Source organism: Antechinus flavipes, chromosome 4 (genome assembly GCF_016432865.1).
Source record: "Antechinus flavipes isolate AdamAnt ecotype Samford, QLD, Australia chromosome 4, AdamAnt_v2, whole genome shotgun sequence".
In the NCBI taxonomy this organism is placed as follows: domain Eukaryota; kingdom Metazoa; phylum Chordata; class Mammalia; order Dasyuromorphia; family Dasyuridae; genus Antechinus; species Antechinus flavipes.
The window spans coordinates 57,059,951-57,085,802 of NC_067401.1; the positions used below are offsets into that span (position 1 = coordinate 57,059,951).

At 33.7% G+C, this 25,852-nt stretch overlaps 1 protein-coding gene across 7 annotated transcripts in view; it reads right to left on the reverse strand.

Annotated features, from left to right (window-relative positions):
- Positions 1-25,852, reverse strand: part of NTNG1 (netrin G1) — a 433,794-nt gene that overhangs the window by 28,055 nt on the left and 379,887 nt on the right. For 4 of the 7 annotated variants that reach the window (XM_051993193.1, XM_051993192.1, XM_051993194.1 and 1 more), the window contains exon 7: positions 25,644-25,778. The exons of the other annotated variants lie outside the window; for them this stretch is intronic. In XM_051993193.1, the coding sequence (XP_051849153.1) occupies positions 25,644-25,778 (135 nt within the window). The remainder of the gene's footprint in view (positions 1-25,643; positions 25,779-25,852) is intronic. 7 annotated transcript variants of the gene reach the window in all.

Below are 25,852 nucleotides of genomic sequence, written 5' to 3' on the forward strand. Positions count from 1 at the left end.
TGTATCACTGTTTTAAAAAAAAGAACCAATCAAATAATCACGCTCAACAATATTTCATCCTCAAGCTTTGCGCTTCCTTCAAGCCAGAGAAACTAAGGTGTTAGGTGTATAAATATTAGGAAGAAGTCGATACCAAACCACAGACTGTGGGATAGGAAGTCATTTCTTATTACAAATAGTTATCTATATTATTTCCCTAGGAGATTTCATTGCATAGATCATTCCTAAGGGAAAGGAACAAAATCTCCCAAACTCCTGCCTTCCTGTCCTGTCTAGTAGGAGCATTTTCTTTTTAGTGTACAGGAGGGAATACCAAATGGAAAATGAATCGCACATTTTTATAGCAAAAGAGTGGAAGAAACATAATGTTTTAAGAAATTGCTGATGACCATAACATAGCATTTATGGTATTTGGTCAACACTGCATTGGGAAGTCTATGGAATAGCTGGTTTTCTGTACAAACTGCATTTTATGGCATAATAGCATATTAGGCTCTAGTTGGGACAATCAATAGCTCCTCTGTGACTTCCTAGAATTTTATTTTTTTAATGAAAAGATTCCTATCCTTTATTACACATAATTATTCTTCCAGGAATTTATTCTGTTGGCATGATACAGTAACTTATGGTCAACTATCCATTTTCCACATTAACAGAAAGAAGGAAAGGACAAATAATCTTAATGCATGACAATTACATGATGTTGCCTTTCTTAATGTGTCAGTTGGGAGAATGATATAGTGGATAGGCAGCAAATCTCTAAGAGTGAGGGAGATATAGCTTCAGGTCCAACTTCTGACCTATACTAACTGCATTGACCATGGACAAATCACTTGGCTTCTCAATGCTCCAGGGAATTTTCTAATATTATAAATTACCAAAATGTTGGCTATCTTCATTGATGGAGGGATGTTGAGGGTCAAATCTCATCTAGAAAGTATACTATTTGGGTGATCTTAAGAAAGTCACTTAAGAAAGTTCTTCATCAAAGGAAGAATTCATTCCTGGATCTAAATGTGGTCCCTGACCTACTATTAACAAGTCATTTAATCTTTCATTGACCCCACACAACTCAGTTTGCATATTTCAAAGGAATTATTGACTTCTTATGATGGAGGCATTTTCCACCTCAAAAAATTATGAACATGGGTGGAATCATATCTCTGGCCCAAAACACGATTATATTAGGTAAATATTAAAATTCATTTGTATTTTCTGAGTGTATATTTCTGGGTGGCTCAGGAATAAGGGTGCCAGTTGCCAGTTTGGGATTAAAAATTTACTGAAGCAATCTCCCAAACAGAATTTTTGTTTCTGGATATTTTAGAGCAGACTACAATTGAAACACTCATCTTTATAATGCCTTCTGCAAGGGGTGTTTTTCACATCATCCATCCTGCTGGTCATCTGTCCCTTTCCTTGCAAAATGTATGTGGGCAATGTAGAAGTCATATCAGTAATTTCAGTAGGGATGCTGAAGAATCTCCTTTCCCATCTTCTACCTCTCGGGAATGCTTGAATGCAAATACTCTCTAATTAAACAATGATGCCCTTTTCTTTGTCTAATATCTTTATTTATTTATTTGCAAGGAAATTGGGGTTAGATGACTTGTCCAGGGTTACACATAGCTAATAAGGTGTCGTGTCTGAGGCTGGATTTGAACTCAGATCCTCCTGACTCCAGGGCTACAGCTTGGCTACATCTCTTTTTTTTTTTCTCCTCTCAGTCTTTTCCTTTTATTTATACAAATAAATAGGTAGACAGGCACTGATATATTTAATGAGTCTTCAACAATGATGCAAGATGAATACTAGCATGAATTGAGAGAAAGTAGTCATTTTAGTGAAAAGCTGATAGAATAGCATAATTTAACATGTGAGCTGTCAAGCACTCAATCCTTGATACTGTAAACTAGTCTCATGGCATGTGGATAAAGGGAAAAATATAACAGTGTGTGTGTGTGTGTGTGTGTGTGTGTGTGTGTGTGTGTGTGTTTAGTTCACACCCAGGCTTGAAAAATTAATCAAATAGTTCCCCTTTATCCCCAATGTAAAAAACAAAAAATCCATTAGTACTAGTCACTATTCACTGCACCAGGTAGTGCAGTGGCTAACTGCTGAGGTTGAAATCAGGAAGACCTGAATTCAAATCCAGCCTCTGACACATTTATTGTATGACCCTGAGTAGGTCATTTAATCTCTGTTTGCCTTGATTTTCTCAAATGTAAAATGGGAATATTATTAATGTTTATATATATATATATATACATATACATGTATATATATATATAATTCATAGGGTTGTTGTGAGAATCAAATGAGAGAATATATATAAAAATAGGTTAGGACACTATTTAGCATATAGTAGGTGCTATAAAAACTTTTTTTCCTATGTAGTGTTAAATATGTATCTATCTATGTATATATATGTACATGAACATATATTTTAATTTTTGATGAGATAAAAACAATATAATAAGTTTAGAAAAATGATTTTTTGGGGATAATCAAAAGAGAGCTGGTTATATAAAAACTTATTAATGCCATGTTTCAAAGGTAGAAGAAGGAGATAGTTATAAACAGGAAACCAATATGCTTAGAAAATGACAGAAATAGCATCTGCCCTGCTCCCTTCTTTCATGGCGCAGATTCATTCTCAAATAGCAGGAAGTGGAACAAAATTAGGCAGGAATTCAATTAGATTCCTTGCTGAAAAAAAAAAAAAGGAATCCAGCTTTAAAACTAAGGGGCAGATTGAACCTGTAGGAGGATACATATAAAGAAAATTGGAGAAGTTGAAATGATAGATTTGGTCCTTTGGTTATCTGTCATGATAAAACTGTTAACAGGATAATATCACATAGAAAAATAACTATGGAAATTATAAGTAAGATTCATTGTGTTGTGTCTCTACTTTGTGGAAGAGACTCTATATGATGTCATTTGGCTCCTAGTAGATCTGTTTTGCTTATATGCTGTTCCTCTACCATTTTAATAAAGATTGTTGGGGTGTGAATTAACTGAAGTCTTGGACTTAGAAACAGGAAAGTATTCCCATCTTACTCATTTCTGCCTATTTGCAAAAGATTTCTCTATTTTAGATCAAGCCAAACGACCAGTTGAAACAAGAACCTCAAAAATACTCTATGTAATTATAAACCATTTCCATGGAAATTGAAACTTTATTGAAAATGATTTTATCTTGCCATTTATTTATTATGAATAGTGCCTTTTACCTTTTGAACTACAAGACTATTGGGCTGAACATAATGTCTGGAGATATCCTTTAATAGCCTTTAATGGCTTCAAAGCATGTTGGATTCAAATTTAAAATAATATGGAGTTCTTTTGCTTCTTCCAGATTTGCAGCTCCTATTTTCAGAAGGCTGCCACTGAAGGAGAACAATGGCACCAAGGTGTCATCTCCATTATTTTGGCTAATTGAGGAAAATAAGAAAATTTTCAACTATCATTTTATTGTAGTGTGTTCTTAATGTTTATCATTAGACATATGGCCCAGATCACTTCCAGACTTTCAGATGAGGTAGTGTCTGAGATGAATAAATCAGTAACTTGGGCTACTGAAGCAAAAAAAAAATAACTTTTGATGGTGAATTAAACTTTTTTTTCATCTTAAGGAGAAATAGCATCTTGAGGGCTTGCCCATTTTCTTTTATCACCAACTAAACAGCTTGGAATATATAAAGGTGGGGGCAAGAGGACTTCATATAATTTCCCCTTACATTACTCCTAACACAAAAGACACAAAATTAATGTTCAGTTTTCTTAGATATTATGGTAAAATATTAGATTCATAATTCCCGAATATTTCAGGAAGCAAAAACATCTTCACACTATGAACTCATAAGTCTATTGATGTAAATAATTTATCCTGGCTTATGTATGATTCAAACTGTAATATTTATATAAGAGTGTTGTAATTTTCTTGTTACAAAAAACTTAATAAAAAATAAATTAGGGTTAGACCAAAAAAGAAATGAGTGGTATTTTTAGATCACCAAAAGAATATGTAAAAAAAAATCTATTTAGCTATCCAGTACTTTACAAATATCTGGGACAAAACACACAAACTGTGTTATTAAATATGATGCCCTTAAAACAATGTTATAGAATTTTCTGTTGAGTGGGCACAACAAATTATGCTCTGATTTTTTATACATTTCTTGGTGCTCGAACACTTTTCCAAATACAAAATCTTCTGTAGCATATGAGTTTGGATTGAGAAACTAGTAACTTAGAAACTGAAAAATAGATTGAGATAGGTGAGTAACATATCACATTTTATTGATGCCTGTTGACCTTTACTCCTAATAGAGAATTAGATAAAGGTACACAGGTTGGGAATGCAAAATACATGAGGATGTGGTTTGCAATAAACACTTCATGTGGAACTTACAAAAACATGGTCTGAGTTATGAGATCTTCTCAAATAACCCATCTTGGTTGAATTATCTATTAGGTTTGTGACACTTCAAGGGAAACTAAGTCATTTCTTCAAAAATATGGGTGGTTCTGAGTGTACCATCATGTTAGTAGTAATAAATGAGCCTGTATATAGATGTTTTTGAATGCTATTTTAGGAAGAACAGATTAGGGTGAGCATAGGAGAATCTGGGAGGAATTCTTGTGGGTTAATATATAAATGCCAGTAGGTATAGAGAACAGGGACAATTCTGTAGTAACTAAAAACTGATTTTATATCTTTTATTTCTGCTGTGTTCAAATGATTGCTTTGTACCATCAACCAGCAGATTGTTCTCTTCCTTAGAAGACAAGGTAGAGGGCTCAAGGAATGTCTCTGCCCTCTCAAGATTATCACAGAGTATAAATAGAAGAATAGTCTCTGTGAAGACTGAGTTAGCACCCTGGATACTTTAGAATCAGCAGGAGTCAGGATAAGCAAAAGTCCTTGGTCTTTATTCTTGGTCTTTAGGGGTAGAAATGAAGGGAATGGACACAGGATCTCTGTGACCTTCCTTTTCCACCTCCACCGCCCAAGTGACTCTGGCTTGTCTTATTCCACCCCCCCAATCCTTCCCACAATTCTCTGTATACATCAAAAAATTGAACCAGCACAGAATAGCAGGAAGGGCCATTTTCCAAGCATATATAATAAAGTATTGTCCAATCAGTAGTTAGCCTTAAGTGCTCGGTTGTTCAACCTCAGTGCATGAACTCAAGAGTTTTAGCCCTTTACACGTTTCAGTGTGAAAACAGGGGGGTAGAAATGGATGTGAAAAGACAAAAGGGAATTCTAGTCTGTGTCATATAACTGGATAATGGATATGTGCCAGTTAGAGAAGAAAGAATGAAAAAAAAGATCAGAGATATGAATTTTGCTCATTGAAGGAAAGATCCACTTTGATGATATTATGAATCCACTGAGGCATCCAAGTATTACCACCCTTTTGAGGAAAAGGCAATATGAAAGAAGAGGAGGAATGACTGCACAAGTGAAGGAAAAAATGATAATTCTTGGTAGGAAAAAGTAGACCCAGGGTTTAAAAGTTAATGAATGGTTTGATGTTAATTAGGAAGATCTCCAGTGTGATGCCCTAAGTGTCTTTGGATTACTTGGACCTGATAGTTTGAGTTTTAGCAATGACTTGACCAATTTCCTTAGAAACTGAGAGGGAGTTGTACCAGGGAAAGTAAGGCCAGATAATTAGTTATAATTAGAATCACAAAAGCACAAATTGAATTCAAATGTTACATCTGAAACATTTTGACTGTGTGACCCTGAATAAGTCACGATCTATCAATGCTTCCAGAAAATTCTCTGAGACTTTTAGCTATAGAATAGGTACTGATTTGCATTTGATAAGAGTTTTCTTACCCAATTGTTCCCTATACTAATGAAATCACAGATTCAGTCCTGACATAATATTTGATTAATGGTTATGTAATGGAGATTTGGCTCCCTCTCATTCTGAGTCACGATGAAGCTGGAACACATGGTGCATGCAATGGGAGAATGGTCAATGATTTCAGTCTTTATTAGTGCTCCATTGATACAATTCTCATATGAATTTTGTAGATGTATAAACATTCTGTAAACAGTTCAGATTTCTTAAGCACATAAAAAGTAAAATTATCTTTAGTTGTCTGAAGTGGCAGAGTAATAACTGGTAAGCGTGGGGATAAATTCAAAAGTCACTAGCTTGCTTCATTTTCTCTTTTGGTGTTGATTTTTATTGTCTCTATTCTAGTGGGAAGCAGTGTTTTAAAGCAGAGAGACTTTCCTTGGGCAGACATATGGATTGTGAATATAGACCTGGATGCTTGATTTTAGCAATTATTCTTTCATTTTGGGGAAAGGAAATTAGAGGCTTCAACATTTTGAGTTTTTCAGTCAGGAAAGCAAATTACTTATAGATCCTAGAATGGAGTCTTTGCTACAATTTGTGACAGTTGGTTCAAGTTGGAGGTCCTAGGGACTGATCTTTGAGATCAAACCCATTGGTAGCTGATACTTGGATTTATACAGCAGGAATGCCACATGTGGATGTAAAATTGGTGGGGCCAAGATTATCAACAAAGTCAACTAGTTCTCTCCAGAGTCTAAGGTAGAATAGAAGAGGGTGTGTTCCTGAAGTGCTGACAGAGATTTGAACCTCTGTTCTTGCTAGACAGATGAAATCAATATCACTTTCTAATAATTTCTTGATGGCAATTAGTTAAATAAAACTTGGATTTATTTACTGGTGGAGTAGAACACATACAAACAGGGTTTGAGGTTTGATCTCTGATAGCATAAGAGGAAAGATACCCCTAAACCCTGAGGGGGTAATCCTTGGAAATTGAGAGGGAGGTGTACCTAGTTCAACTCAGGGAAAGTAAGGCCAGAGAACTAGTTATAATTAGAATCACAAAAGCACAAAGAAGCAGAATCTTAGAGTAGAAAAGGATTTCAGCAAGACCCCTCCATTCTCCAACACAACTGGCATAATCTTTGTTTAAAAAGTCTCATATGAGACCACAATCTTCTGAGGCAGCTAAAAAAGACTATGAATGGTGGCCTTTTATGATTATCCTTAATTTTAAAAAATTCACTCTGGACAAATTACATGGAACAGCTTATCTTCTTTTCTTTGTTTATCCCCCATCTGATTCTTCATAGAGATCTACCCTAATGCATCACAGGGGCTGTGGTAGCTTTCTGCCCATCATGAATACTCAGGAAATGTTTGTGAGCCATCATGATAATAAATCCAGTTCTATTCAAAAAAACATTTATTAAGCATCTGCATAGTACCTATCTCTGGATTAGAGGGAAAAAATAAAAAGCAAAAATTAATTTGTTTACTAAAAAAGAATTATTGCTTGTTCTGACTCTCATTATATAAATTGCTGACACTGACACATTGTCCCTTATTCCTGAGCCAAGGTTGTACAGCCAGTGATGATGATGTTAGTAATGATGATGATATGGTAATAATAAAAGTAATAGTAGTAATAGTATTTAAGAGTTAGAAAGCATGTTATCCTCATGACAATTAGCTATGAGGTAGCTAATGTCAGTATCATTATCTTATTTTACAAATGAGGAAACTGAGGCACCAAGAAGCTCTGGAACTCTTCAAGGATGACATGGTTAGGCAGTTTGGAAGCAAAGAGAGCAAAATTGGAATATTCAAAGTCTTTTACCTGGGCAGCTAGGAATAACAAACCTTTCCTGACTCCCTCTGGGCACAGCATCACTGAAAAACAGGGATTTTCTTCAATTTTATGGGCAACAAAAGGATTTTCCATTCTTTTCCTGGCCCACTCAAATCCCAAGTCAAGTGTAAAGCTGAGAGGAAGCCATTGCACAATCTGTAATAGAGGATAGCTGCTCCATACATGATATGTAAGAATTGGAGTCACTTTAGCCTGCAACTGCCAAGACTTCACATCCCATGCTAATGCTTTTGAGGGCTCTGAAGAAGGGGATATAATCCTTGTATCTTCTGCTTCCAAGGCCATTTGGGTATTACAGGAATGGGATGTCATTACTTGATGAGATCTCACAACTTTTTCTCCTATAGATAATATCACCATCAAATCAAGCTGTTCTATGTTGCTGCTTACAATTAGCTCTCTCATCTCAGATTGTTCTTAACTTCCATTGTGGCTTTCATTACAAATGCACTCAAAGAAAACACATAAAAATAATATGAGACTCTATTGAAGGTAACGTGACAATAACTTTAGTAATGCTTTCTTCAACATTTCCCCATAAGTCTGATTTCAGTGAATCTTTCTGTCCCTTGATAGTTATTGGTCAAAAATACCATAATGCTTTAAAATGTCATTGCTCATCAAGGGAGAAATAGAAATTTTGTCTCTCTGTGGTCTTCAGTGTCTATTGGCTCAGTATGAAAATTTAGACAATTCTTTAAGGTCAATGTGACATATGGTGAAATTGTTACTTATAAGATTTTATTCCTTCTTCTGTTGGAAAAAAACCCACAATTGTAGTTCCTTTACACTAAAAAAAATCAGTTCATTTCTCTTAGGCTTAAAAAATAATATCTTCTACACTGAAAAGAGAAAAAAAATGAGTTTGATAACCTAAGCTGACAAGGATTAGAAGACTACCCCATGAGACAATTTTCTATGGAGGTTTTTACCTTTTCTCATTCTTTTCCTCTCTTTAAAAAAATGTTGTAATAGGATTTACTTCTTGTATGTGAGCTCCCAGAACTGTCAGAAGTTGAAATACATACAAATAGACAGGTTTCATAGTCACTTAATTGATCTCTCTCAAAAATGAGTGAATAAATGATTAGTGCTCAACTGAAACACAGTCTAGCTTTTTTACTTTTTCAGGGATCCTCCAGTTTTAAGACCTGATTGTTGAAAGTACATAAATCCATCTCCAAGATTTAGAACTTTCTAAAACTGACATGGGTTAACTTTTTAAGATTCTAAGTTGCCAAAGTGTGGTCTTTATTGTTTCTCATCAAGAGTATTCTATAGCAACAAAGACAGAAATAAGATAAAAAAAATAAACTTGATAGACTTTTGCTGCTGAGATCAAGTTTGTTGAATGGATAAGAGCTTGTCTTAAAGACTTTTATCTACATTTATTTACACTATAAAACACAATATGCTTTTTTAAAGGAGAATCTTTACTATTCTCTCACCTTTCTACACACACAAATTTGCACACATCTAATACATACACGCAACTGGATTATCATACACATAACAAGAAAGTCAGAATATTGGTTCTATTGATAACTTAAATTCTACTTGTCTTTCAAGTCTCTTCTCTACTTCTACATTCTCCATGAAGTGTCTCTTAACTGCTTTGGCTCTCAGTGAACACCTTCATAAAACATTAAGGCTTCCCCCACATGACTGAACAATTCAATATACATCTTGCATTATTTTCTAGTTATTCAATATATGCTAATCTGGTCATCCAGGTAAATGGCAAAGTTTGTATCTTATGCTTTTGTCTTCCTCAGCAGAGTACTACACACATAGAGGACATTCAACAAATATCTTTAAATTAATTGATTGGTGTCTATTACAATAAATTTTGAGGCCCTCTATGCTAGGATGTAAATACTACTCTCACTCTCACACCCTATGAAGAAAGTTCTGATTCCATTTTCTTGGTGTTAATTGAAACTTCTCCTGGAACTTGCAATGTCAATATAAGCTGATCATCAGTTTGAAATACCTTTCTTTCTATTTCTATCACGACTCAGCTTCATTTCTTTTAAAACTCCCTAAGAGGACTTTTGTTCTTTTCATCATTAGTGGGTAAGGTTGCAAAATATTGTAACTTAATTATGAATGAAGATAATCAACATAAAAATATGATGATAATCATTAACATGAACTTCTCTCTACTTTGGGTATGTATTTTTTGAAAGAAATACTTAGCAATATCCACAATTCTAAGTCTCATTCTATATCTGGAGCTTCTCAGGGGAGTAAAAATACAAGAAAAAGAAAATCAATGTTAATTAATTAAGATACATTTTAGTTAAAGTGCAAAAAAAAATACTTAAGCAAAAAACTTAAGTAAAAAAGGATTAAAAACAAAAGAAAATGCCATAATACAAGATAACGAAAACATGGGATAAAGCTAATCATGTGGGTTAGCATAAAGGAAGCTAAGGTGGCTTAAGTTTTCAGTTCTTTTCAGAAAAATCAATTATAAGGTAGTTAGGCTGCTCACACTGAACAGCAAATCCTTGGGTTTAACTAATAAAAAAGCATTCTTTTTTGGAAGAGTCTCTTCCTACTCTCACACCCTATGAAGGAGTATATAACATTGATTTCTGAGAAGGAATACAGGCTAATTAAGTCAAGTATTATCCAGTAGTCTCACTAAATCAAAATCCAGGTACATACTTAATCTTCATGGGTTGAGATCAGGGATCACATAAGATCTCAGGATTAAATCCTTATAAAATGCTTGCATTCCAAGGTCTAGTTCTACTTTCTTAGTATCAATTGAAACTTCTGGAACTTTCAGTGCCCAGCATAAGCTGTTCATTGAATCTTAGGATCACCGAATCATCGAAATTGATCATTGAATTATCAAATGATAGCATTTTAAACTAGAGAAGACCTTAGAAATACTCCCTTTGAACGCACATTTCCTGCAACTACTTTCCTTTCCTCCCATTTCTTTCAGAGTACAAGATAGCTTTGGGCTGGTCATCAATACAGGAAATGACCTGATGCAGTGGCGGCTATGCGAAGTGGTAAATGTCAAAGCAAAAAGGATACAGGACATGTGATTTAACACATTTTTAAGCACCTACTTTATGTCAGGCATTGTGCTAGGAGTTCAAAATACAAAGAAAGAGGAATGAAACAATAGCAAAAACAGTCATTGCTCTCAAAGAGCTCATGGTCAAATATGGGTGACAACATGTCAACACTCATGTACCTGATAAATTGGGAAATATCTGAGAGGGAATGCATTAAGATTAAGGTTGACAGGGAAAGGATGTTACAGAAGTTTAGCCTTACTTGAAAGAAGCCCAGGAAGCTAGAAAACAAAGATAAGAAGAGTATCAGAAATGTAGGGCAGTTGATTAAAAGTGCTCAGAGTCAGGAGATGAAAGGTCACAGCAAGATCAGCAAGGAGGCCAGTACTATTGGGTTACAGAATGCATGGTTGAAAGTCACATATAAAAATGTAGGAAGCAGTCAGGTTATGAAGTGTTTTAAAAGTCAAAGTGAATTTTATATTTGATCCTGGAGTTTATAGATAGCTATTAGGGTTTTTGGAATAGTGGGGTTGAATTGATAATTAATTTATGAAATTATGAAATGAGAGTAAGCACGTTTGGTTCTTTACATATTGTGGGAAAAGACTCATGAAAGTGGGAAACCTGGTAATAACACTTTAAAACTGTGCAGAAGATATTGGGAAAAATAGTACAGAAAGTGTTCAGACAGAGAGCAAAAGGCACATGTAGGAGAATGACATGTAGGAGCTGGCAAGGGGAGATTAACATTCGCATAGTCAAATTATCCAAGTTACTGCTAAACTCTAAAGTTACCATGTCCAGATAATTTCAAAATTATTAGCTCCTTTTGTTGTTCTCCTGATCTTATTGTGATATCTGGCACTTGGCTGAGTGCCAGATTTATATATCATGATCCAGAAGTTTTTGATAGTAGCACCTACTTGGATTCTATTGGTTCAGCACATACTTCCAAGATATGAATTTGGATTAATATATGATGCAATTTATAAATGATGCTCCTTTGATCTTTAAGAAGATTTGTATAAGACTGCTGCTTTTTGTAATCTTATTTCCTGATGTTACCCCTTTATACTGCTTACTGATAAACTTACTATGCTGACTAGATGGGAGAGGTGGTCAAAAAATCAGAACAAGATACAATTTTAACAGGAGTAACATGGTCAGATGTACTCTTAAAAAGGTTAATTCGACAGCTGAGTGGTCTGGATTAGAGAGTAGAATCATAGAGATCAACCAGCAAACTATTGGAGTAGTCTAGGTATGAATTAAGGTTGAATTAAGGTAATGGCAGTATCAGAGGAGAAAATAGGGAACATATATGAAATATTATGAAGGTAGAAATGACAGGTTTTGGTAATTTATTAGATATGGGGCAGTAGAGAGGCAGGAATTGAGGATGGCACTTAGATTGCAAGTCTAGGAGATCAAGAGCATGGTGGTACCCTTAACATTAATAAGAAAGTTAGGAAAAGAGGAAGATTTATTGAAAAGATAAGGAATTTAGTGTGGGACATGTTGAATTTAAGGTGTCTATGGGATATTCATTTCAAAATACTCAATCAGTACCTGGAGGTAGGAGATTGGAAATAAGGAGAGATTAGGTCTGGATAAATAGTTTTGAGTATCATCAGAAGAGAGATTATTATTCAATACATGGGGAATGGATAAAATTACCAAACAAAAAAGCATCAAGGAAAAAAGAGAATCCAGTTCTGAGCTTTGGGGTATATCTTGAATTAGTAAGCATAACCTGGATGAAAATCTAGAACTGATGGCAACGTAAATTCTTGCTTGGTCTTGCTGCTAATTTGATGTAGCTTGCTATGTGATGGGTTAGTTGTTTCTTGACAAAACCTCTTAAAGAAGTTTGAGTAGAGATGAGGATGAAACTCCTCTAAGTTTCAGTTTGAACTGGAGCCTTCAAATGATGTTGTACTGTGAACATTCCAGGATTCCTACAAATGTTCCTGAAGATCAGTTTGGTAGGAAGAATGAGGTGAATTTCTTGTGGAAATTCTGTTCAGATATAGTCTTTTCCTTACTCAATGATGGACTCAAATTGTTCTCATTCTCATAATCATCATCATTATCATAAAAATACTAACACCTAACATTCATATAGTACTTAAAAGTATGCAAAGTGCCTTACAAACATCCTCAAAATGCCGTTAGGATGTAGGTGCTATATCCCTTTTTACTGCTGAGGGAACTGAGGCAAACAGAAATTAAATGACTTGACTAAGATCGCACAGCTGTGAGCATATGAAGTTGGATGGGGTAATACACCTGTATCCTATATCTGAGGACATTATCAGAGTCTAATAGAAGCAGGATTACAGCTGCTTGATAAATACATTGTTTTTATTGTGGTTTTTTTTTTGTTATTAGATACTATATCCTTTTCTTTTCTAAGAGTAAAATGTTACATGGAACATTTTAACATACGCTTCTACTTCCATGATGGATTAATTCCATGTGTTAAAATGTACCAGTAACTAGCAATCATAGAAACAAAACATTTGTAAAAGAAGGCAAAGTTAGTTAGTGGTTTGTAGATTGAAGTTATTGGTAGATGCACAAATCCATCTATCCTAGACAATGAGTGGCGCTGAATATACTGATAAATGTTTAACAGTAGGCTCTTCAAGTGAAAAAGAGCAACCTATACAAGGGCTCACTTCTAAGTTTAGTATGTATGATCAAAATTTTCTCTATTGCATTCTTAAATGTAGACAATCAACAAAATGATAAATCAAACCCTAATGTGTAGCATTTGCCAATTTCTAAGATGTAAATATTCATGCTGAAAATTTAACAAGTGGCTCAGCCTATTTGAGTTGGCTGCAGTAATTATCTCAAAATAAGAGGCATCAAAGGTTTTCGGACTCTCTAGTAACCATAGGGATTATAGCATGCAGTCAGCACTTCTACCCCAGTTAGCCATGTGCAAACCACCAAGGTAAGTATGAGACATACTAATATCAACTGGTGAGGAAATAAATTTTCTTATGTTTAAATTTATCTGAAAACAAAGGCACTTCCTCCAGAGTTCAAATTCCTTCACAGTAGTGATCTTTAAATATAGATTAAATGAACACTTAAAGAACTTTAGAAATTAGAATCTCACTGATTCTTGAGGAGACTTATTATGTTTTTAAATAGTCTTAATTGGTAGGAAGCTTCTTGATGTCACATCAAAAACAATTCTTTCTCCCTGAAATACACAACTATTGGTCTATAGACTTGGCCTGCAGGGTAAAACATAACAAATTAAATCCTTTTTTAAATACTTCAGTTATTTGTAGCAGACATCTTTTTTTTTTAACTGAATTTTTATTTATATCAAGGTTTTAAGTGCCTATACATCCTGATTAGTTTCCTCTGATTCCAGTTTGTTAATGTATAATGTGCAATTTGTAATGGAGCATCCAGAACTTGATATGTAGGACCAAATCTCTCATATTGAATATATCTACAAACCTGCTTTTGAGGAATGGAAATATTTAAGTCAATTATATTTCGAACCAATATTTTCAGAGACTACAATTTTGTGGAACATTGGGAGAAAATGTCGACAATTCAATTCTTTTTTTTTTTCCCCCTTTGCCAATTGGGTTTAAATAACTTACTCAGCATCACCCAGCTACTAAATGTCTGAGGCTGGAAGTGAACTCATGTCCTCCTGACTCCAGGGCTAGTGCTCTGTCCATGGTACTACCTATATTCCCCTAAATTTCAACAATTCTATTGTAAAAACTAGAAATAAATTAGTGTTCTAGAAAAGTTGATTAATATGACTTATTATAATCATTTGAGTATCACTCTGGTCTTGAGAAGAAACATTGATTAATAGCAAGAACACATTGGTTCTAGTCTTGGCTCTCCAAAGTAGTTAGCTATATAATATTGGAAAAACCTATTAATCATTTTGGATTTGTATTTCATTATTGAGAAAATAGAAGAGATGAACAAGGAGATTTCCCCTAAATCCTTCCATATCTAAATTTACGTAATTTCAGGAAGTTTCAAATGATCAAATTATGTGATTGATAATTTGAGTAATTCAGGTTTTTATCAATATTCATGCTTTTCGTTTAAGTTTTCAGGGAGGCAAGTTGTTGAGTGTTATTGCAAGGAAATGAAAAAACTTTTCTCTGGGTACTATTGACTTGACAAAAAGCATTAAACACCTTTCGATTAACTTAGGGCCAAGATCTTTTCAATTCTAATTAAGCTGGATGATTATTATTTGATTTCCATTTAAATTACCCTTTTCACAAGATGTTCTCTGTTTTTGTCGAGCTGAAATTTAAGTGGCTGCTCTCTCATCTCCATCCCTATTTCAAGCCAAAGATATATAGGTTAAGACTGTTGAGCAGGACACGTTTTCGCAACAAGAGCAGTTTAGCTCATTGCTTCTCAAATGAGCAATTAATAATTCAGAACAATTAACTGAGTTATGAGTTCCTCTTTCAATACGTTTTCAAACATGAATAGATTAAATGGTAATTGTCATCAGATTTTATGTTCTCTTTCATGTGCCCAATAAAAGTTTATCTTTCGGAGCTTACTTTGTATTTCGTTTTGATGTATTCATAACTGAATGCAATATACTATATTAAAATATTTATTATTAACATATAAAATATTAACCACTCTTAAATTATACTGACTAAAGAAAACAAATAGGCTACTTGTTTAACTTTTCATGAATTTCTTCATTTTAATACAATTTGGATCTGTAGGATACATGCCGATAAAAATTGATGAAGCAAGAAAGTTGTTTGAATATTTGCCCACTGTATGAATTTCTTTGAAAAGTACTTCTTAGAAATATTTTTCTTCCTTCCCTCTTAGCCATTATTTTTGTATGGAAAAATATTAGGTGGTGTCAGAGTGACTTATAGTCAAGAAGATATAGGTTCAATCCTGTCTGTGACATGTGTAAGTCATATGACTATGGGCAAATAACTCAATCTTTTAGAGCCCATATCCTTATCTGTAAAATGGGGATAATAATGCTGATATCATCTTGGTCAAAGGATTGTTGTGTGGCTAATTCCTGTTAAATACATTATAAATCTTAATGTGCAATGCATGTGTCACTTTCTAGAATAAGTGGACATCTATATTCATAGATTTTTAGATATGTTCTATGAGCTTATAACAAGAATATTAATACATTTAGGCTTGAATGGATCTGAATCTATTTGGATAGTCTATCTCATGTTGCTGGGTACTTAGATGGTACAGTAGATGGAGTGTCAGGAGTCAAGAAGACTGATTTTCATGAGTTCAAATCTGGCCTCAGATACTTCTTAGCTGTGTAGCTCTAAGCAAATCATTAACCCTGTAGGCTTCAGTGTATTCAAGTGTAATATGAACTGGAGGTGAAAATAGCCCATTTTCACGTTTGCTAAGAAAACCCCAAATAGGCTGCAAAGATTTGCACATGACTGAACAATCACAAAAATCCACTGATGCAGCTCATACACATTCCTTATCATCACCTGTGATTCCTTTATATTGCCACCCTCACATTTGTGAGTTCATTCAGTGTAACTGAACCCTTTAAAAAAAGTTCTCTGGACATTGAATGGATATTAAGGCAATGGAAGATGGCTCTATAAAACTTCTAGAATTATGACTGGCCAATCATTTTTTTTCCAGTCAAGTATTTCTCTGGTGTCATACTTTTGCCACTTCTCCCGAGTACTTTTTTTGCTTACAAAGTAGAAAAACAAAAACAAAACAACAACAACAACAACAAAAGGCTAGAGGTAGGAGAGTAGACAATTAGAAAATCAGATTAAGTGTCAGTATTTTCAGATATTTGTTAACTGAGTTACCCAAGGGATAGAATATGCTAGAAGAAAACCCTTGCCTGCACAGTCTCCTAAGGAGAAGGACCAGAATATTTAATCACACAACCCCATTTTTACCACTTTATAGTCTAATGAGATTTAGTTGCCAAAGGAAAAAGCAAAGTTTTCCTTCCAAGACCATTGTATGGTAATCTAGCAGTCTTACTTTACAGCATATGTTATAGAAATATAACTAAAACAAAACATGACACCAGGCTTGATTGAATGGGCCTATGCATAATTCTCCTAAGTCTCTTATGCATAAACTTCTCTTGGCAAAATCATGAATGGTCCACTTAACCTATTTCAGACTTTTCATGATAGAGTAGAATTAGGTGAACTTTTTATAATGTACTTACAAGCAGAAAACTTTTAATGTTCTTGCAACAAATTGCAAGTTTCATTTTTGCTTTAAGTAGAAAAGGGGATGCAACCTGCCTAGAAAGGCCTATGTATTTCATGGTCCTTGAAAAGGAGTCGTTATTGCAATTTGGGTTATATACTCGGAAATATATTTATGTGTATGTACATATGCATATATATCTATTGAGAAAAATTATTTTACCATTATAATAATAGCCAATTATTAATTTGGGATTCAGGCTTTTTTTTTTTTTTTCTTTTATATCCTCATTTCAGGCCTAGTCACTTTAAGTCAATCTTTGAAGGACATGGCTAATTGATGAGATCATCCAAGTCCTCTAGGTACATTCTAGTTAATTTTGGATGGGATCCCACCCAATTAGAAGACCTTGATTTTGTATAAAATGTAAACAGTATTCAGTCTAGGCAAATTCTTACCCTGAATAAAAGAGTCCCTATCTTTGTATTTCCAGGGTGACCCATTTCTTGAAAGGAGAAAACCATCCAGAATAGATTGTATGGGAATCGATTTCCTGTCCAGACTGCTCTGACTCTCCTGATAAAGCCACATTGAGCTGGAGAAACTGAGACCTTCCAGCTTATCCCACTGTCATTTACTGTCAGAGGCATTCCTTTTTATAAAGGTATTTACTTAAGGCATTCATTGTCTCCACTGGGAGCTCTTTTATTGTGGAGAGAAAACATTGATCATCAACTTGTTGATTGTGAGATAACCAAATTAATAAATTGATTATTAATTATCCTAAAACTCAGTCTCTTGAGATTTTTTTTATTTGTAGCACTGTTTGATATATATATGTATATATATATGTGTGTGTGTGTATGTGTGTGTGTGTGTGTGTATGTGTATATATGCTTAACAGTGTTCATCTACATGTATTAATAGCTGATCATTGATAAAATGTCATAGCCTGAGATCACTCAATCCCAAGTGGGGACACTATATATGCATATATATATATACATAGTATTTATTTACCACCCATGTGTATATAAACAGAGTGAATGATATAATGTCATAACTTGAAATTATTCAGTATACATATGTACACATAGTCTTTCTCCACATCTATCTATATTTACCTAGATATAGGTATACTTATGATATCTAATATAGATAGATATAGATATGTAGATTATCATCTGCATTCTAAAGACATAACTATATCTAAATGTGTATATAAATATATATATTATATATATATTTATATACACAAAACTTATATATACATAACTAGAGGACTAGGATGATCTCATAAATTAGCCATGTCCTTCAAAGATTGACTCCTAACTGTGGCTAGGCCTGAAATGAGAAAATAAAAGAGAAAAAACCTGAATTCCAAATTAATAATTGGCTATTATTATAATAGTAAAATTCATTATTTTACTCTCAATAGTATAGTAAGTATATATAATTATATATATATGAAAGAAAGAGAGATTATGTGTGTGTATATGTATGTATATTTGAATGCATGTATATAGTTTCACTAAGATTGAGTGATCTTAGGCAGATACAATATTTCAGTGATCAACTACCCTAGTTTTCATATATAGAAACACTATATTTTCCATATAATGTGTTAGCATAACATAAAATATGATTTAGCTTGAATACTAACTTCATGAGGTTACTAAGCACAACTATTGGCAATAATTAATAAATTATTATTTTAATAATTTCTTCAGTGTTTTTCTTTATCTGTATACAAATATTATATTCATAATGTGCATAATAAACAATTTCCCTCCAAACGTGGCTTGCAGAACACCTGAATACAACCTAAAATGGGTATTTTTATTGCATTTCTCTATGAATTTTGTCATATTCCATCTTATTTTAAAGGTATAACATATATTGGAAGGTGGGGCACCCAAGCTTAAGACACACACACATTTAACAGAGCACTGTATGTTAGCAATAATCTTTCAAAGAATAAAAGAATAGATGGGGAAAAATCAGTGATATTTTTTATTTTCAAACGCTTGGTGAAAATTTCTTATCACTATGTTTAAATTAGACCAGGGCATTTTCAAAAACTTTGTACCCTTTTTCTCGGATATGAAACTATTAATTACAGAGATGAATCAGTGATAGAGACTGTGCACAGGAAAGGTAAAATATGGTTATATCTCAGTTTATGAACTGCCCTTCTATTTGTCTGGAGAAAGTACAAGCTTAACAGAAATTATTTGGGGAAAATCAATTATTGTGTATTATCTGACGTTCTTTTCATATTAATATGAACATATTGGACAGAATGCTTTAGAAGAAATAAACTTCAGATGAGGAAACGAAGTCCAGAAATGTGAAGCAAGGGAATGATTTCACCAGATAATATGTGGTAAATTCTGGATTCAGATCCAGGTCTGTTCACTCTAATTCCAATATTTTTGCCATTGAATGCCCATAGCTCAAACATAGAAAATTTGAAGATAATTAGAACCAAATTAAGTAGACATTTGACTAGTAACTGAGTCCTGACTCACTCCTAATGTCCTTAGTTTTAGTTGGATGTATAAATGGTATACTCAATTTTAGTCAAGAAAAGTGACCAAATGGCTAGAAATTTCATTGTTTTGCCCAGTATTAGAGCCAGAAAATATAGTTCCTGGTACATTCTCTCTCTATATATTTTCTCAGTATCCATTATATTAGATTATTGGTATACTTAGATTTCTCTAATTTACTATAGGCAGAACTCTGTATTGCTATGTTCCCTCAGTAGTGACTCATATAGAATACAGCAGGGTCATTAGTCATACTGACTTGAGCAATCTTGATCATATTATGACCACCCTGACTTCTTTTTCATTAGCAGCTGATTGTAACAAATTAATGCTAAATTGGTTTTGCTGAAGCTTAGTGTCCTCAACAATCAATACCAGTTTTTCCTGTGGTCTTTTCCTTATAGATTGATCTAGTCATAGTATGCTCCTGGAAGTCCCAACATTTTCCTTAGGGAGATTTGGAGCCTGGTATGATATGGCCTAGCATTTCCAGTTTTCATCATATATCTGTCTATAAACATCAGATACTTTTAAAACAGAGCAAACCAAAAAAACTCATGATTTCCCCCTCACATTTTTTTTTATTAGCCTTCTTCTTACATTCACTTGTACTTTCTCATTCTTTTTATTTAGTTAGTTCGTTTTCATTTCTTCCTTTCCAATTGATATGTGTGATGGAATGAGGAAAACACAAAGAAACATTTGATATGGAAGTACTTAAAATGGGGATGGGGGATGGGGGACGGGAGAAGGGATATGTTAAGCCTTGCTGAGCCACTTAACTACCTTTCTCTAAGATCAACTCTAAGGTGAAGGAGTTGAACACAGATGATCTCAGAGTTCCCTTAGAGTTCTAAATTCTATGAAATCATGTCGATCAAAATTATTATTATTTCTTCTAAAATCAAAATGACAAAATCTAGAAAATATTTTGCTTTCAAATATAACCTTTGTTTAAAATATTATAAAAGTTTATGTGTGTGTGCATTTGTGCACAAGTTATGGTTATAATCATAGATCAATCTATTTGCAAAGGAACCAGGCCATCTACAAATTTGTAGGTAGGATATAGAAAAGTAAATAAAGAACCAGAAGGTCTTTTGGCTATGTTTTTATATGCCCATGTAATCCATATCTCTTGAATTTTATTCATTTAGCTTAGCAAGAAAGATTATCTTTTGGTCTTGGGAACCAAAAATTTTGGTGCAATTCCAAATAAAAGTAATTAACTATTTATTAAATTCTTCATTTCTATTATCCATTATTATACTCACCTTTCTCCTAATCTACACCATAATCCTCCCTCATAAAACCAACAACTTCCCATTACTGTGCAAGAACACAGTTAAATTCGTCTTCTTTACCGGCATATGAGATGTATATGTGTGTGTGTGTGTGTGTATGTGTATACTGGAATATTCCCAAGAAATCATGTAAATTAATAGATATGCCATAAGAGAATATATGAATTAAAGCATGAAGCACTTGGATTATTAATCTTGGGGGAGAGGAGGTTGGGTATTGGGAGAGGAGTAAACCATGAAAGAAACTGTCAGATATTTGAATAACTTTTCTGTGGAAGATGTGCTAGAATTTTTTTTAACCTTTGGATCATGAGAGTAGAGAAGACCAATGACTTAAAGGATGGAAATTTTAAGAATAGTCTTTCCAATGTATTATATATCTGAAGTTTTTCAACTCACCTGTCTATCACTAAACACATGACCCATTATGCCAATTCCAGACAAAGTGGTTGGTAGCATGAATAAATTTTGAGAATGATTTCACTTTTAGAGAGAAATATTGGTATAGAATTCCATCCATCAATGCACAAGGCAATAATGATTTTTCAAAGTGCAAAATCTAATGATATCATTCCACTACTTTAAAAAAATCTAGTATTTCCCCATTTTCTTTAGAATCAAAAATAAATCATTTTTTGGTCCTCAAAACTCTTCAAAACATCATTCCACACTATATTTCCAGACTCTTTACACATTAGACTTTCCCATCCACTGAATAGTCCATTTTAAAAGGCATTCTGACTATTCCTCATATATAACACCATATCTTGCATCTATCTTTCAACCTTTGAACTGTTTCCACATCTGAAATATATTCTATCTTTACCTCCACCTCTCGGAATTTCTGATTTTCTTTAAGAATCAGATTAAGCTCCATCTTTTAAGTGACAGTTTTCCTTATTTCTCCCAGATACTATTGTCTTCCCTTAAAAAATAATTTGTATTTATTTTCTTATATGTACACTTGTCTCTCCCTATAGAATATTAGCTCCTTGAGGTCAATTTTGATTTTGTACCTACAATGCCTGGCACACAAGAAGTACTTCAAACATTTTGTTGGATTGCTATATAGTCTTAAATTGTTGCCTGTGGCTCTTAGAAGTGACATGTCTTGAATCATATAGTCATTATTCATAAAAAAACCTCACATTAGTGAAAGTTTCTCTAATTCAAAAACTAACCATCTGTCTTTTGTTTCAAACTGATGATCTGAATATAAAGCCTGGTCTTCTTTTCATTGATGGGGTCTGGTCTCAAATGTGCTACTGGGGTGGGTTTTTCTTTAATTGTCATGAAAAATATAACAAACTATTTAGAGTAAATACCATTGAGAGGAAAGAAACAAAAACCAAAAATTGGACACCACCACCACCTGTTAGTAAGACAGAATGGTGCATCATCTTTCTGATTCAACTAATTAGATGTCAGAGGAAATTCATTCTTTTAGTTGACAATATAGTCTTTTCTGCAGTTCATATTGAAGCATTATCTGACACATTTTAAAACTAGGAGGCTTGCAAGATTGATGATTTTCAGCATTAGTTTTGATAATATTTTTCTTTAAAACCACCAATAACATTCTTCCCTTGCCCCTGTGACTTAGGAGGTCTCATACAAGCTGTGCTTAAAGGGCTCTTGGAAGGAATCTCTTGAGTAAATATACAAAACATTACAATGCTTCTCAGAGAAGTATGTGTGTCTGCATACCCAGACATATATAGATACACATACATATATTTATATACACATATATGCAGAGAGGTATATATTTATTCAACATAATGCATATATAGTATACATTTGAAAAAATATATTTTCAAAATCCCTTCAGAGGGGGTGCCTTGAAGCTATATAAATCTAGACCATAAATTAATGAAAGGCATTAAACCAAGAAGATGATAAGGAAATTTACCAACATTTAAAAAAAATCAGGGTGAGGTGGTATCATTAATGCTATTAGTAGAGACTGACCTATGACCTTTCTCTTGGATTATCAAGATAGTACTCTCCATAGCTTGACATGGCAGGCTTGGAAATTTAAACACTAAATCATGCTTATGGTCAATATATGTTATAATTGCTGAATCATTCCAGTAAAGCACTAAACACCAAATACAGCCTGGTGATGATAAATACATCTTATACACTGGAGAGATGCTAAATAAGCATATTAATGAAACATGAAAATGATGTGTAAGTGACAAGAAGCAGTGACTGTTGGTAAATGGAAATTACAAGAAGAGTTCACATAGGCTAATAGGCATAATGTAGTTTAATTAGGCTGTTCTGGTGAAACTAACTGGTTAGTTCTTCCCTATATGCGGTATTACATCTTCCACATCCAGACTTTTGTAAAATGTTCCTATGTAATGCTGCCCTCCTCTTTACAGAAAGTTGATGTTAATATGAAGAATGAAACATACAATTGTGAACAATGTGGGAATTTGTAGTGTTTTGCGTGATTATTAGTATTTCTTATAAGGGTCTCCTTTTTCTCTTTTTGCAAAGTAGGAGGGGAGGAAAGTAAAATTAATGATTTCTGATTTTTTAAAATGTAATTAAAGAAAACAGTTCTAAATATCTAGTGTACACTATATTTGCATTTCTGCTACCTAGAATCACTCACTTCCATCAAAGCACATACTAGATTTTGGCTCCTATACGGAGACCTCCTTGATCATCTCATTATTAGCTAATTATTGTTTTTACATTAATCTTATTTTTCATTTATTTGATATTTATTTCTTTATATGTTTATTGCCCAGGTAGAATGTAATGTTCTGGAAGGCAGGGGTTGTTCACATCTCTAAATTCTATGGGCTTATACTTGCCTACATATCTCTAGCACCTAATATTTCACACAGAGAAGACATTTAACAATTAATGTTTGTTAATTGACCATCTTCCAGAGAGGCCCAAGGCTTAATTTTAATTAATACAACTTTGAAGGCCTATGTAAACTAATATCATCCAAAAGATACTGTCTCCAGCATTATAAGTTTTATATGGAAGGATTATTAGAAGGACTAATGTTCTTTAAATATGCTATCAAACTATTTAGACTCTAAATTTTGATTACCAATCATTAAAACTGAAAAAAGCTCAATCTTTACAAGAAATTAAGGATTAAACATCATAAAAATAATATATAAGTTCAGATGAAAAATAAAGAAAAGTAGGAAATTAGGTGCAGACATTTTATTTGAACAATAAACAAAAGTCACAATATTTTTTTTCTGATCCCACAATCTTACTACACATAGGTTAGTTAATATGTGACTGATTTACTCTCCTCTCAAAGTACTGAGTTTTCTACGAATTTATTCATTCATTACCATTGGATCAGGCATTCTATAAAAGAGTATATCTGAAGTAAGTTGCTACATTGTAAAGGTCAACATGAATCTTGTTCTTTGTTCCTCCTCTGTCACCTAATAACTGTTCAAACTACCACATTTCCTTGACTCTTTCTAAGTCGATAGACCCAGATTTTTAGCTTTTTACCAGGTTCTTAACCTATTGCCTCTTACCTCTGATATATGTGTGTTCTTTAACACTTGAGGAATGTTTGTGTTTTTTTTAAACTACTCTCTTGCCCAGATAAGCTTGGCTATTCAGGTTCCTTTGCTGAGTTGAGTGATAATTTTCTACCTCACTGTTTCATTCTGACTTCTTGCATACTCTCTGACTTTTATTCTTTTTCTTGGCTTCTGATCTCCAATCCAGACTAAAGGCTTCCAGACACTCTTTGAATCTGTCCCTTTCTCAGGGCTGTCTTTGCATTTTTTATCTTTACCTTGACCCAGCCACATTCTTATTTCCTACCCTCCTTAGCCAACCCATTGCTGTCCATGGTCCTGATATAAATCTCTCTTTTCAAAAAAGACATTTTACTTTGTTTCATATTGTGGAGAAGCACAAATTCCAAGTCAGTAAAATTGGTGTGGGCAGGATCGATGAATCTGGCAACAATCAACTTAAGATAATTGGTAAAATAGTTTTAAAAAATCATGTGTGAAGGTTGTGCCTGTCCTGAAGGGTTTAAAGTTTGAAGTTCTGAGAATTATTATAGGCTCAAAGATTATTTAGCATAGAATTCAAATACCAAAGAAATTTTAAGGGGCAGAGGAAAACTTATTCCAGCATTTTCTTAATTCTTTAGTCTTTAGTATAATATACTGCATCATAGGGAAGTTTTAAAGACTTCAAAAATATAAAAAGAGATAATATTAAGCCAAATAACCAAAATCTGTGTAAAATTTCCTGAATTGTATGTAGCTTTAAAATTTTTAGAGCTAATATTGATTTTTTTCCGTTTAATTTAAACAAAGCATTGAAGTAGTATTTAGATATTGCACTTTGATATTTGGTTAGAACTTGATAGTGATAAAGAATAAGTGCAGCAATATATTATTCAGTTTTCATTTAATTTATTGACTCCACTTTCATGGAATACTAAGGGGTAATTCAGTTTTAGAAATATATTAACCACATCCACATCAACTTTCATCTTGTGGTGAACATTTCAGTTGAGTCCCTACTATGTCACATAATTTATGTCTGGCTACATATACACACATGTCTGGATTTAATGTGAGCTGCTCTGGATATCAGAGAAGAAAGGTATAGGACTTTCAAAAAAACAAAACAAGAACTAAATAAACCAGCCATGCCATTGATTAATTCTCTTCCTATACATAGATTGGATCCCTAAGTAGCTTTTAAAACTTATTAGCATGTTGGATTTTCTGCTCCAAGTAGTTGCACATCCCAGCAGAGACATGCAGAACTAGCCAAGCTTCAAGAGGCAAAGGTCAGCTCTCAGAATTACTTACGTTGACAGCCGTAGTGCCAGGAATTTCCTGGCAGACACTCATCACATTTACGCCCTGTTGTTCCCGTCTTACACTCACAAAATCCTGTGCCATTACAACGGTCATGGATTGAGCCCAAAGGGTTACAAAAACACTCTGTAGAAACAAGACAACACACATACTGGAGACAGGTCCACATAGCTCATAAGTTACAAGCAAAGGGAGCATTT